General features: G+C 44.7%; 1 protein-coding gene across 1 annotated transcript; it reads right to left on the reverse strand.

Annotated features, from left to right (window-relative positions):
• Positions 1 to 9267: 9267 nt before the first annotated feature.
• GPR150 (G protein-coupled receptor 150) lies at positions 9268 to 11186 on the reverse strand. The gene has a single exon (XM_087430316.1). The coding sequence runs from the start codon at positions 11129 to 11131 to the stop codon at positions 9830 to 9832; it is 1302 nt and encodes a 433-aa protein (XP_087286442.1). The 5' UTR covers positions 11132 to 11186; the 3' UTR covers positions 9268 to 9829.
• Between the last annotated feature and the right edge of the window lie 4298 nt (positions 11187 to 15484).

Raw genomic sequence — 15484 nt, forward strand, 5'->3', positions numbered from 1 at the left:
TGGATGGCTCAAACTTTGGTTAATTCAGTTGCTCAGCTACATAATCAAAGACTCAGGTTTTTCACCTTTCCAGTCTTCCAGCCTGATGGTATTGGCCTTCTCTTAAGGTTATCTTCCCTCTGTGGTTGTAAGATGGCTGTGAGAGCTTTAGGTCACATCCACAAACTACAATATCCAGAGGAACAGGAGGAATTACTTCTACTGGTACCTACTATTTAAGGTTTAGGTTTCGAAACTTTTGCCAGAAGCCTCCAGAAGCCTTACCTCTAGTTTCATTGTCCAGAACCAATCAACTAGCAAGAGGAATGGAATTACCATGGTTGTCTTAGATATATCCCAGAGTTGGGGATAGGGTTATCTTCTTTGTTGGATGGTGTGGCAGTTTTAAAATAAGACAGCAAATTCTTTGATGCCTCTTTCATCAGAAGGTAGGGTTTGAAGCTGGGCAGGTTTGTGACTGCTTTGACCGGTAGAGTACACAGAAAGTACTTCTATGTGACTTCTGGGGCAAGGCCATACAGAGCTGTGTGGCTTCTACCTTGTTCACTAGAACATTTGCTCTTGGAAACTTGAGCTGCCTTAGGAGAAGTTTGACTACTTTAAGGCCACCATGCAGTGACAAAGCCAAAGCCACATGGTGGGCCATGTGTAGGCACTCTGGTTGATAGTTCCTGATGAGCCCAGCTTTTGACTATCCCAGCTAAGGCAGCAGACAAATGAGTAAAGAAGCTCCCAGGTGATTCTAGCCCCCAGTCATTTTAATCTTCCTCATTAAGGCCCCAGATATCATGGAACAGAGACAAGCCAGCCCTGCTGTACTCTGTCCAAATTCTGATCCACAGAATCCATGAGCATAATAAAATGTGGTTATTATTTATTTATTTTTTTGTGAGGAAGATTAGCCCTGAGCTAACATCCGATGCCAATCCTCCTCTTTTTGCTGAGGAAGATTGGCCCTGGGCTAACATCCGTGCCCATCTTCCTCTACTTTATATGGGATGCCCCACAGCATGGCTTGACAAGCAGTACGTCGGTGTGCGCCTGGGATCGGAACCTGCAAACCCCGGGCTGCTGAAGCGGAGCACGCACACTTAACCGCTGCGCCACTGGGCTGGTCCGTAAAATGTGGTTATTTTACACCACAAAGTTTGAGATAGTTTGTTGCACAGCAATAGATAACTAGAACATGTTGATCCTGAACAAAATCAGGATTCTTCTAGCAAGGCAAGAGAGTAACAGATGTTAATGTGGGCAACCACAGAGCCTGCCACATTTTTGATGCCTGATGCTGTATTGATGTCCATGGACATGAGGTTTCTCTAACATACTCAACTTTTAGATTAAAAAAAAAAATGTTTCCTGAGGTTAAGTGACTTCCTTTGGGACAAATAAAAGACATATCCCTCAGGCATGATTTGGCTGGGACATCTTGGACCCAAGGTCCCTCCTCAAAGCCTCTGAGGAGTTTCATATTCCAGACTTGGGTCCACCTAAATTTGCACCAAGCTCCCCTGGAAACACAGAGGGCCTCTGGAACAGAAAACTGAGGAGCAAAACCGTCCCCTAGTCTAACTTAATACAACCTCAAAATATTGGTTGAGGTAAAGGCTAATTTGCTGTAATGAAGAGACTCCCCAAATTCAGTGGCTTAAAGAAGACAGAAATCTATTTCTCTCTCATATAATCTTCTGACGTTTAGGCTGTCTATGCCCCACAAGATCCTGTAGGAACCCTGATTCCTTTTATCTTGTTGGTCTGCCACCCTGTAGGTTGTTGTCCTCATCTGCGTGGCTGAACCTGATTATTGTCATATCATGTGACTGTCACATCATGTCTTCCAGCCAATAGGAAGGAGAAAGAGAACATGGAGGAGCCCAAGCCCTATGTCTTAAGGCCCAAGTCTGGAAGCCACACATGTCACTTTTGCTCACATTCCATTGCTGAGAACATGGTCACATAGCTGTAACTAGCTGCAAAGGAGGCTGGGAAATGTAGTCTAGCCAACCAGCCACATAGAAGGGGAGTGTGAATTTTGGTGAACAGCTGGCAGTCTCCTCCATTCCTAGCAAGTGAGTTCTTCACTTGGATAATCTGGAGGCTGAAATGACGAAACTCGCTGACGTAATTGTGTACTGTCTTTCTAAAATGCATTTCATTCTTCAGGTAGCCATTTTTTAATCCAACATGTTTCCCCCCACCTCCTACTTATGTGTGTCCAGGCTGGGGCTCTAACAAACACATAAGTCTGTACAGCAAGACCTGTGTCTTAGGATTAGGTGGACTTCTTGGCTATTACCTGTTCAGATGACCAAAAAAGACCCCAAAACAAACAAACAAAAAAACCTCCATAGCTCTGCCACTTACTAGCTGTTTGACCCTGGGCAAGTTATCCTTAGCCCCCATTTCCTTACCTATAAACTGGAGAGGATTATGCTATATTCCTTTTAGTTGTTGTGAGGATTAAATGAATTAGTACTTGTAAAGTGCCAAGCTTCATAGAAATCATTTAATAAGTTTTAGATATTATTATTGTGATTCCCATTATTTATCTTATGGATATTTTGTAAGGCAGACAATGGCACCTTACTTAATAAAACCATACCCAGAACTGCCAGAGTTTGGCAATAGAAGGAGATTTTACACGTGGAAAAGGGTTAGCGTTGGGGCCCTAACTGTGTCCCCTGAGCTTGACGTTCCCCTTGAGGTTCTCTCATTTCAAGTTGGTGTGAAGTCTCATCAAATTATACGGTAAGCAGTGAAATATCCCAGTTGGGACATGTGGTTGGAGACTAGAACTCAGATCCTCTGATATCTGGGTTTTTTGATCCCACTTTTAGTGCATCCAACACCATTTTACTACTCTACCCGTGGGTTGGTTACCTATTGCTGCAAAACAAACCACCCCAAAACTTCATGACTATGATTTATTGTTTTTCACAAGTCTGTGGGTTAGCTCGGCAGTTCTTCTGTTGGTCTCCCCTGAGCTCACTCATGTGGGTGCATTTAGCTGGAGAGTCATCTGGGAACTGGGCCCAGCTGGAATGGCCGAGTTGCTGGGCCTCTCTCTCCCTGTGATTTCGTTCTTTGCTTCTTCATGGCATGATGGTCTCAGGGCAGCTTTTCTGAGAGGGCAAGCTGCATGCATAAATGCTTATCAAGACCCTGCTGGTGAAAGATCTGCTGATGTCCATTCCCACAGCAGGTCATATGGCCAAGCCCAGACTCTTTGCGGGAAAAGACAACACGAGGGTTGGCTATCAAGAAGAGTGATTCCGTGGGAGCCATTATATAGTAATCCACCCCAGTGCATTTTATGGTTGTCACTGCCCGATCTGGCCGCAGAGAATACAATCATAGTTGTCCTAAGTTTTTACCCAAAGCTAAATTTTAAATGCAGTATAGGTCTGTGATAAGTGATATATATCTACGTATACAAAAAAGTTTTATGTAGTACTTTGCACATGATGGATCTTTAATATATAAATATCGAATGAATGAATGAATAAATCAATAAAATTACCAATGGCAAGAATTTGCAAATAATGTCGCATAACATTAATAATTGCAGGTTGAGATTTCTTAACAAAGTCCTCACTATAAAAATTATAGTCCTTCATAGAGTACAAATTTTTAAAATACAAGAGCTGCATCTTGGATTTTCTTCGATTTGCCCCACTATGCCCAATACAGTGTCCAATACAGTCTCTCAAAACATACTGGCTGATGGACAAAACAAAGGTACACTTGGAATGTTCCTGTTTCTTTGATAAAGGACATGCAATATGCTAAAATGAGACTCTCTTTTTCTTGCCAAACTTTTTTAATTAGAGGCTGCTTGCTGCTACAAATAACAGAAAATCCAGCTTAACTGCCTTAAGCAATAAGAAAATGTATTGGCTTATTTAACAGGACATCAATAGGCGTGCCTCAGTGGTGTTTGACCTGTCAGCTCAGTGAGGTCATTGAGGACCTAGGTTCTTTATCGCTCCACTCTGTCATATCCATAGCGTTGGCTTCATCTTATGGCTGGTGCCCCTCATGGTCAGTGTGGGCTGCCAGCAGCCCTCATCACTACATGCTCCTTCATTTACCTGCAGTGGGAGAGAGATGGAGAGAACATGCTGGCTCCCATGGCTCTCTCAGAAGAGTTAAGGACTTCCTTTCTAGATGCCCCAACAACCACTCCTATCACATCTCATTAACTGGATCACGTGACAATTCCTGAGCAGGACATGGTGGTAAGCGGGGTGGAATTACTTTGATATGCTTAGACTAATCAAAGCCCAGTCCAAGTGGGAGACGGGTCGGCTTCCTTCAAAGCACATGACTGTTCATAAGAGGCATTGATACCCTAATAAGAATCTGAGACCTGTTAGAAAAGGGGAAATGGATGCTAGGAAGGCAATTGACAGTTATTGTGGGCACTATACCTACTGTAAGGCCCAACTTTCCTATTACTATGTAGCACCCTTAGAGCATTAATCTTCCGTAGATTCCCCATGATCTCTTGCTTCCCTTCATTTATTATTACTCACTTTATCCCTCACAGCCCTGTGTTAGAAAATATGTTGAGTACTAGGGTGAATCTGAAGAGACAAACTGACAGGACCCCCCTCCCCCACCAATCAAGTATTTTACGTACGTTAATCCTGTGAAGTAAATAATATAAACCTCATTTTATTGATGAGAAAACCAAGACTCAAGAAGATTCAGCAAACAGCTTAAAGTCACACAGCTACTAAGTGGTAGAGATGAAATTCAAGTCCAGGTCTTTAGACTTTAAAGGCTCTGCTCTTTTCATTATATTACACTGCCTCACAACTAGGCAAAACATCTGTTTAAACTATTCATTTTTATTATAATATTTTCCCTTTGAACAAGTCAGAACATTTTAGGAATGGAAGGGTAACTCCTCAAATTTTCTACTTTCTTTTGTGTTTCCTAGCAAGTGGCTTAGAAAAAAAAAAGTTTTAGATCTATCTCCTCTTCCACAAATGAGCCAGACTATTCTATTTTTAGTAAATGATTTATAGCTAGTCACTGGTTGTGGTTCTAGTTACACTCCTGGCTGTTTTCTACATGCTTTCTGCTTCAAATTATGTAATAGATCATGTTTACTTATTTTAGCTCTATGTTACTGTGTGGCTAGTTCTTTTTTAAAGGTATAGAATTCTTTGTATTTAGTCTTCAAAGTTCTGGTGATGACATTTACGTTGTCGTCCATATGAATAGCCCCCCAGAGTCCTGCAGTCCAGGCCTGTGTGCAGCAGCTTGGTTAAAATCTAACACCAAGGGGAATGTACAGTGGGTGAGGGGATAATATTTGATTCCTCCCAGACTCCATATGTGGTCTGGTTTCTCCTGTAGTTATATCTTATTTGGGTGGTACCTAAAAAAGAGATCAAGTTCAGGGTCAACTGCTCATTTACCTTTGCTGTGAAATTTGATTGGTATGCCCTACTCTAGCAGGGGTCTAAATTTAGAATAAGCTTTGGGGGCTTCCTTGATTGGGACAGAACTGAATCTCTGAGTTGTCTATAGCAGTATAGATTCCTGGGATTAATGCTGACCATTCTGAGGGGATGCTTCAAATTTCTTAACCTACGAATGCACCAGGGATGGGACCAAGTCACCTAGATCTACCTTCAAGTTTCAGGTTTAGTTAAAATTTGAGAAAGTTCCTTAGTTATAGAAGAGAAGCATTTCAGGATGAGTCGGGCTTATCCAAATCTTCTACAAAATTTAGGGAAAATGTAGTTTAATTGGATTTCAAATTAACTGCTTGAATTGGTGTTCTGTATTTTTGATCCTGATGGAGATTTCTCTTAATTTCTCGCTGGCAATCAGCTGCAAATCTCTAATAGATTGTAAAAATCAGTCTCTTTAACAATTTTGCAACTGTGTAAAGGTTTAGTCTTGCTCTCCCAACATTTCCCTTCTTTCTTTCCCAAAAGAAAAAATGAGAATCTCGTTTTTTTCACCCATTCCCTGTCCAACTCATATCTTCAGCTCCAGGGCCAAGCCAATCATGGTGGCCCTATTTCCCTTGCAATGATAAGTCTAGATATGGACATATGATATGCTTTTGGCCAATGAGCCATGTGGAAAAGTCTACTTGGGACTTCTGAGAAATGTTCCTTCATTCTTATAAAGAGTGGAAAAAAGAGAAAGTCTTCTTCTGGACATTGTCATATTTGAATGTGATGCCTGGAACTGCAGCAGCCATTTTGTGACCTCAAGGGGACCTGACCTTCATGTCAAGCCCACCAACTCAAGATGGCAGAATAGAAAGAAGAAAAGGATCCAGGTACTTGATTATGAAGTTATGAAGCTACTCAATTAACCAACCCTGGAGCAGCCCTACCAGTGGATTTCTTGTTAATATAATAATATAATAATAAATAATAAATTTAAACCAGCTGAATCACTTTTTCTGTTAGGGTGCTCTCAATTGCAGATAACAGAAAATCTGACTCAGCTGGCTTAAATTATCTCAGTTGAGAGCACTCAAGTGATACAACATTACAAGTCATATTTTGAGGTCTCTCGGAGCTTCTGCCTCGATCCCTGCCTGTAGGCATTCCTCTCTTCCAATTAGTTGATCCTTCATACTGTCATTGGAATGACCTATTCACAATTCAAGTCTGTTCATATTACAACTCTGATTAATCTTACAAAGGCTACTTTTTGCTTTCTTGATGTGGTGCACAGACCTTTCTTCACGGGGTCCAGCCTGGATCTCTCTGGCCGCATGTCCCATCAGGTCAGGCCCCACAGACACCCTAATACTAGATAATAGACATAACTATCGTCATTCCTTGACTATGCTATGTTCTCTCACCCCTCCGCTTTACAAATGCTATTCCCAATTTCCTAGAACACCCTTCCCTGCCTGATGTGTCATCCCCTAACTCAGCCATCAAGACTCAGACTCTTTTGGTGAATCTTTCCTAATTCTGCCCCCCCCCCCGACTAAGTCTCCCAAGGTCATCAGATGTTCTTCTTCAGTGCCCTGACACATTGCCTGGAACCCCTATTAAAGCACATATGACACTGTGCTGTAATTGTCAGATTAATTGTCTCCTACATGTGATTGTAAAGTCTTTGAGGGAAAGTTGTGTCTTATTCATCTTAACATCTCCAATGCCTACCACATTACTTGGCACAAAATAAGCAAGTGATAAATGTTTATTAATGAATAAAGATAAGGCTATAACCCAGATTTGGGTTCATGACGACAACTGTGTCCTTCTCTCTTTGGCTGACTTATTCTTGGTATATTGCACACCACAGCATCCTCAGCAGGGTAGGGAGGATTAAAAAGAGGAAGGAAAACCTATAACTGTAATATTTTTTCACAGAATTTTGGAGGAAGGTAAGCCAAGCTTAATGAAGGTTTCTTTTTGTAAATCTTGTATCCATTCTATCTATGCCTGACTCATATGATGAATTATTCAACAAATTTGTGTTGAGTGCCTACTATGTGTCAAGCATTGTTTAAGAGTTTAGGTCCTCAAAAAATTAAGACTAGAACCACCATATGATCCAGCTATTCCATGTATGGGTATTTATCCAAAGAACACGAAAACACTAATTTGAAAATTCACTCCGATGTTTACTGCAGCATTATTCACAATAGCCAAGACTTGGAAACAACCTAAGTGCCCATCAACAGATGAATGGATAAAGAAGATGTGGTATATATACACAATGGAATACTATTCAGCCGTAAAAAAGATGAAATTTTGCCATTGGTGACAATAAGGATGGACCTTGAGGGTGTTATGCTAAGTGAAATAAGTCAGACAGAGAAAGCCAAATACCATATGATTTCACGTATAAGTGGAAGATAAAAACAACGACAAGAAACAAACACATAGACATAGAGATTAGATTGGTGGTCATTAGAGGGGAAGGGGGAGAGGAGAGGGCAAAAGGAGTAAAGGGCACATGTGCATGGTGATGGATGGTAACTAGTCTTTGGGTGGTGAACATGATGTAGTCTACACAGAAATTGAAATATAATGATGTACACCTGAAATTAGTGTTATAAGCCAATGTTACCTCAATAAAAAATAAATTAAAAAAAAGAAAAGAAAAACCAATTGGGGGACAAAAAAAGGGCTTGGGATACATCAGTGAACAAAAGAAAGAAAGCCCTTAGAGAGCATTGGCTCTACAGGTGAACTTTACAATCATTTCCCCTTTCTGCATCTTAGTCCTGCATTTGTGCATGGACAGGAAACATATAATGGAAAGCTTGCAGATTCTTAGATGCAACACACAGGTAAAAACATGGATATATTGTTCACAAGTGCTGCCACTTCTCTCTAGAACCAAGGACGGTTATGAGGAGGAGGTCACTGATTAAATCTTCTCTTTGACCTTGTTCTCGGCAATCCACACCAATAGGCATTGTCTTCTATTTAAAAGGGGAGTTTTAGGGCTAGTTGGGTGGCATAGTAGTTAAGTTCGAATGCTCTGCTTCAGTAGCGGCCTGGGGTTTGCAGGATCAAATCCCAGGTGTGGACCGATGCACCACTCATCAAGCCATGTGGTGGTGGGGTCCCACATACAAAATAGAGGAAGATTGGCACAGATGTTAGCTCAGGGCCAATCTTCCTCACCAAAAGAAAAAAAAAAAGGGAGTTTTAGGGGCCGGCGCAGTGGCGTAGTGGTTAAGTTCATGCACTCTGCTTTGGCAGCCTGGGGTTCACAGGTTCGGATCCTGGGCGTGGACCTACGCACCTCTTATCAAGCTATGCTGTCGAAGGCGTCCCACATACGAAGTATATAAAGTAGAGGAAGGTGGGCATGGATGTTAGCCCAGGGCCAATCTTTCTCAGCAAAAAAGAGGAGGACTGGCAACAGCTGTTAGCTCAGGGCTAAGAAAAAAAAGGGGAGCTTTATAGATACTTGCAGCATTGAGAGGTTGCCCCTTGCTTCTTAGCTGCAGATCTCCCTCTGGGACAGTGAGCCCCGCCCATATGCACCACCTTGGTGCTTCCCTTCTCTAGTTTGCTGGGGACTTTGCTGCCCTTAGAGGCTCCACCTGCCCACAGCATCTCAGCTGTAGAGGCTGGTCTGGGCACAGGGACAATTTCCTCGAGAAAGGGAGTTCGCATTTGAAAGGGACTAACGGAAGCTTTTATGTCTCCCTCCACCAATTTCAGCCTCTATTGAAGCGGAAGCTAGACGGGAAACAAAGGCCACACTGATTTTCTTCAGAGAGAACACATTACCATGTAAAAAATGCTAATTGCTCTGTGGGAAATGTTTTTATTTTGCAAATACTCTGTGGTTCTGAAGTGACAGCACGATTACATGTCTGACAGTATCACTGGTACAATCTCCAGGCTCCTCAGGGAGAGCAATGTTTTTCCTCCCAGAAAGAAAGCCAAAGTCTCTGGTCCCAAAGGTCCACTTGATTTAAACACGATTCAAAAGAAGTAAAAACAGATGATAATAGCAAATAATGAAAGCTTGGCAATTTAACCAAAACAAACGATCTTATCCAGAACATTATGGGAGTGTGAAAGAGAACTGCAGAAATAACTCTGTAACTTGGTTTTTACCACTTTCCAATGGCTCGCTCTCATCTCCAAATGGAGAAATGTGAGAGGAACTGGGAGAAAAGAAACCAGAAGAGTGTAGGAAAACGTCAACATGAGAAAGAAATATAATAAGAGAGTGGAGGAAGGGGACAGCTTCAGGGTCGCTCTCTCGGAGACCCTCCTGCCTGTTATGATCTGGATAGACCCGGGCCGGCCTCGTGTTCCGTGAAGGCTGTGCCACAGCGGCTGGTGACCTGTCTCTGGCCATCGAGCACCTAGAAGGCGCTTTCGCAGGAGCAGGGCGGCGGCCGGGGGCGCGGCGGGGGTGGGCGCAAGCAGCCGTGCTCTGGCTGCTCCCGCCGAGCGTGGTGATAATGGGGGTGGGGCCAGCGGTAGCGGTGGAGCGCTTGGTGGCCCAGGGCCCCCTCGTCGTCCTCCGCGACACCCTCCCGCGCGCACCACACTGCGCCCAGGCGCCTTCGCAGCCGCCGCCGGAGCTGGCAGTCGCCCGCCTGGAAGAAGAGGTAGACGAAGGGATTGAGAGCGCTGGTGGCCACCCCCACGAGGCGCAGCGCCACCGCCAGGTCCTCGGCCTCCCAGTCTCCCACCGGTCCGGGCAACCACGCGGCCGCCAGCCGTGCAGCGAAGTAGGGCAGCTCGCAACCCACGAACAGCAGCGCCAGCACCAGGCTCATCTTCAGACTCTGTACCTTGGCGCGGGGCAGCGCGCTGGGCGCGGGGGCTCGGCCGGGACTCGCCGGCCAGGGTGCCGCGGCCGATGGGGCCTGGGGCGGGCGCTGCCACCAGGCGCAGAGCAGGCGGCTGCCAGCGACGCCCATGACCGTGACCGGCGCCACGAAGCCCGCGACGGCCTCGTAGAGCACGTAGACCTGCAGGTGCCAGCGCGGCAGGAGCGCGAAGATGTCGCGGCAGCGACGCCCCCCCGGCCAGGCGCGGGCGGCCGGGGGCGCGGCGGGGGGCGGCGAGGGGGCGCCCCCGCGCACCACGAAGGCGGGGGGCAGCGCCAGCAGCAGCGCCAGCAGCCAGCCCAGGGCGGCGAGGGCGCGCGCGGGCAGCGGCGGGCCCTGCGGACGGCGCACGGCGCGCTGGCGCTCGAGGGCAATGAGCGCCACGAGGTGGGCCGAGGCGGCCCGGCCGGATGCCTGCAGCAGCTGCGGGAAGCGGCACGCTAGGTCGCCCGCGGCCCGGCGCGGCTCGCCCAGCAGCTCCCAGCCCAGCTGCGACAGCGCGGTGCCCCCGCACGCGTACAGGTCGGCCAGGGCCAGCTGCACCAGCAGGAAGTCCATCTTGCGACGCTTGGGACCCGCCCAGGGCCCGCCGCCGCCACACAGGCGGCACAGCACCGTGGCGTTGCCGGCCACCGCCACCACCAGGATGACCCCCAGGAGGACCAGGCGGACGCGGCGGCTGGGCGGCCCGGGCGGCGGCGGCGGCGGCGGCGGCCCCGGGGCGGGGGCTCCCTGTCCGGAAGTCAGGTTGAGACCCCAGCCCAGCGAGATGGGTACGGAGAGGTTGGGTGCCGGCGACAGAGTTGAGGGGCTGAAGGGATCCTCCATCCTTAGCCTGGAGGAAGAGGAGGTAGCGAAGAAGGCAGGCAGGGCGCGGGAAAGCAAGGTGGAGGCGAGGCTGCGCGGGGCGCGACGCTGGGTGTACGAGTTCCCAAAGTTAGTTGACAACGCACTCGCACAGAGAGGGAGATGGATTCGGGCAGATTTGCGCTTAGTTGTTTTTATAGGTTGTCCTCGTCATTTGTCACTCAAATGTGGGTTGTACACTCGAGGAACACACATGATGCCTATTCTCCACCTTCTTCTCCGCGTCTCCCCTCCCAATCCCGGTGGATCCCCTTCCAGTCTTTGCCGCGCCCCCCACGCTGCCTCGCGGGAGCCGCGAATCCCTGGACTGTGGAATATCTTGTGTTCGCTGTTTGCATGTAGAGCGCAGCCTGACAGAAGGTCGCTTTGCCTGGCCATTGTAAAGGCTCATGTTAACCTGGGACCAACACACCAGAAAGGAAGGTCCTGCCCCAGGACCCCTCAATACCCCTCAGAATGGTTTTGAATTGCTACTAGGAAAAAAAGAAAAGACACTAGTTTTGATTAAAAAAAAAAAAAAGATTTAAAATGCCATGGATCTGCACTAGCATGAGAAAACAGGAACAAAAGAATCCCAACAGCGTTTTGGGCAAAGAGGAGCCCAATGGATGAATCTTTGATAAAGATAAGTCTCCCTCTGGCCAACAATGAGAGTATTTTACTTGGAGAGAACTATAGTCAGTGGTGTTGCTTGGCAATTAGGAGTAGCAGTGGTTTGCAGATTGTTTCAAATACTCCTCATTACTAGAAGCAGTGGATCACAGCTGCTCTCTCGGTGATGTGAAATTCGTTTCATTAGTCTGAAGAGGGCATTAATAGGCTTGATGCAAATAGGTGAAACATTTGTTGCTTTTCTCCTAATACTTTCATCCAGGGATGGATGTGTCATCACAGCTCCCCATTCTCTTGATTCTGTTTTCCAGCAGATGGGAGGTTGCTAGGAGGGACTACGCCTCCAGTAAGCCTAGAGAAAAGGTGACTAAGAAAATGATAAGGCGGCCAATTTTTAAAAAAGAAATCCAAGTCACAGGAAATGGTTTAGATTAAATGCTGTCTCTGTTATTTTAGCCCTCCCTCCTCACAAACACATTTTAGTTTTCCTGTTGGAAGCATCAATTTGTCTTTCATGCTCCCTCCACATTAATCACGGTGACAGGAGACTTCCTGCGCTTTCTGATCTGGGTGTCTGCTGGGGTTCATGTTCACAGGCTGGGGAACTATTTAGCACTTTAAGATGCACGGGATAAGAGGCTTTGGTGGGTGCACATGACAGTCCTGTCAGTTGCTGTAGGAATCCCATTTCCCAAGCTGTTGTCCTTTGGCCAGAGACCTTTGTCATCTTCATCATCATATCCTCAGTGCCTAGCCCTGGGCCTGACACAGGGTAGGGATCAGTAAATGCGCTTTGAGTTAATGAGTTAATGAATATATGATGTATTGCAGATAACTTTGAGCAAATGTTCCTGCCTTGACTATAAATCCATCAACCTAAGAAAAAAATGTCTTTCATACCTATGCCAGTATCACCCAGAGGAGCCCAGGGAAGCTCTGGGGAGATGTAGGACTAACCATTCTTAGTGGAACATTTAAGAAAGAGAGAGAGTGACAGCCTTGGGAAATGAAACTCCTGGTTTAATTTTCACATTCTCCCCCAGAGGGTTTTGCCTGTGGCCTTTTTCTGAGTAACATACATCATTCTAGCTTGTGATCCACTTTTTCTAGGAAGCTCTCGCTGAGCAATACCCATAATTCAATAATTCTCCTAGCCAATATCAGTTTAATACTTCTCAAGATAATTCTATAATTTGTCTCAAATTTGTTGAAATGCTCTCATATAACAAAACGAGACTCTACCAGCAAAATTACATTTCACAGAACTTAGCTTTACTAAGACTTGATAAAACATTGATTTTAAAAAATAATGCTTCTCAAAATAATGCATGCACATGATTTGGAAAGTCACATAGAAGTAGAGTGCTGATAACAACATAAAGACTTCTCTGTCCACACATCCTCTTCTTTCCCCTCTTCTAGAGGGAACCAGTTTAGATTCCATTTGCCGTATCTTCTGGCATTTACTTAATTCCATAATTCTAAATAGTAAGAATGTAATGCTGTTTATTGATTCAATGATTTTAGATATTATCCATTAGCTTCTTATTAGATAAAGATTTGGCTCTCACACCTCTGCCCCCACTGTTTCTCCTTTCCCATACTATTAATACAGTAATATTGTAATTTTGCGTTAGATCTGTTTTCAGTGTTTACATTATTATGAAAAGATATTCTCAGTGGAATGTTGTAGTATATTATAAATATCATTATTTTCTTTTTCTTTTTTTTTGCTGAGGAAGATTAGCCCTGAGCTAACATCTGTGCCAGCTTCCTCTACTTTATATGTGGGTTGCCGCTACAGCATGGCTGATGAGTGGTATAGGTCCTTGCCTGGGATCTGAACCTGCAAACCCGGGCCACAGAAGCAGAATGTGCCAACTTAACCACTGCACCACGGGGCCGGCCCCTCTTTTTCTTTTTCTTGAAGTTAATAATTGCCTTTTCTTAATTTTCATTGTTACCATAGCTAATTCTTCCTATTCTTTTAAATAGTTCCTCAGTACACTTTCCGCAAGGTCAGTTTTGTAGCATTAATACAGCAATTCCAATTTTTTTTCTTGGAAACCTTCTTACCAGGGACCTGCATTTCCCTCTTACGTGGGCTGGTTTCTTTCTGGGCCTGCTGCATGACTATCATCCTGGAACGTCCATTTGTTGTCATCCAAGCATCTCCCTTTACCATCATCCTAGAGATTCCTTTCACGTCCTAGTGCTGGTTCTCCTGTTTTCTAATTTCATGTATTTTTCCTTTCTTGGTTTATTTCCTTGCTTGGGTAGAAAGTATCCTTCAGTGGCATCTTGAGGAAGGGTAACTTTTTTTTTTTTTTTCCAGATGGTAATAATGTGGGATTTTTTCTTTTTTTTTTTTTTTAATTTTTTGTTTATTGCAGTAACATTGGTTTACAACATTGTAAAAATTTCAGGTGTACATCACTACACATCCACTTCTGCACAGATTACATCATGTTCACCACCAAAACACCAACTACAACCCATCACCACACACATGTACCGAACCATCCCCTTCACCCCCCTCCCCCCGCCCCCGGCAACCACCAATCCAATCTCTGTCCCTATGTATTTGTTTATTGTTGTTATTATCTACTACTTAATGAAGGAAATCATACGGTATTTGACCTTCTCCCTCTGACTTATTTCACTTTGCATAATACCCTCAATGTCCATCCATGTTGTCACAAATGGCTGGATTTCATCATTTCTTATGGCTGAGTAGTATTCCATTGTGTATATATACCACATCTTCTTCATCCATTCGTCCCTTGATGGGCACTTAGGTTGCTTCCAAGTCTTGGCTATTGTGAGTAACGCTGCAATGAACACAGGGGTGCATGTACCTTTACAAATTGGTGTTTTCAAGTTCTTTGGATAAATCCCCAGCAGTGGAATAGCTGGATCATATGGTATTTCTATCCTTGATTTTTTGAGGAATCTCCATACTGTTTTCCATAGTGGCTGCACCAGTTTACACTCCCACCAGCAGTGTATGAGAGTTCCCTTCGCTCCAACACATGTTGTTTCCTGTCTTGTTAATTATAGCCATTCTGACGGGCATGAGGTGATATCTCATTGTAGTTTTGATTTGCATTTCCCTGATAGTTAGTGATTTTGAACATCTTTTCATGTGTCTGTTGGCCATCTGTATATCTTCTTTGGAGAAATGTCTGTTCAGGTCTTTTGCCCATTTTTTAATTGGGTTGGTAGTTTTTTTGTTGTTGAGATGCATGAGTTCTTTATATATTTTGGAGATTAAGCCCTTATCAGATGTATGGTTTGCAAATATCGTCTCCCAATTGTTAGGTTGTCTTTTTGTTTTGTTGATGGTTTCCTTTGCTGTGCAGAAGCTTTTTAGTTTGATGTAGTCCCATTTGTTTATTTTTTCTATTGTTTCTCTTGCCCGGTCAGACATGGTGTTTGAAAAGATGTTGCTAAGACCGATGTCGAAGAGCGTACTGCCTATGTTTTCTTCTAGAAGTTTCATAGTTTCAGGTCTTACATTCAAGTCTTTAATCCATTTGGAGTTAATTTTTGTGTATGGTGTAAGGTAAGGGTCTACTTTCATTTTTTTGCATGTGACTATCCAGTTTTCCCAACACCATTTGTTGAAGAGACTTTCTTTTCCCCATTGTATATTCTTGGATCCTTTGTCAAAGATTAGCTGTCCATAGATGTGTGGGTTTA

The sequence above is a fragment of the Ceratotherium simum genome, chromosome 4 (genome assembly GCF_057802395.1).
Source record: "Ceratotherium simum simum isolate JZ-2026a chromosome 4, ASM5780239v1, whole genome shotgun sequence".
In the NCBI taxonomy this organism is placed as follows: domain Eukaryota; kingdom Metazoa; phylum Chordata; class Mammalia; order Perissodactyla; family Rhinocerotidae; genus Ceratotherium; species Ceratotherium simum.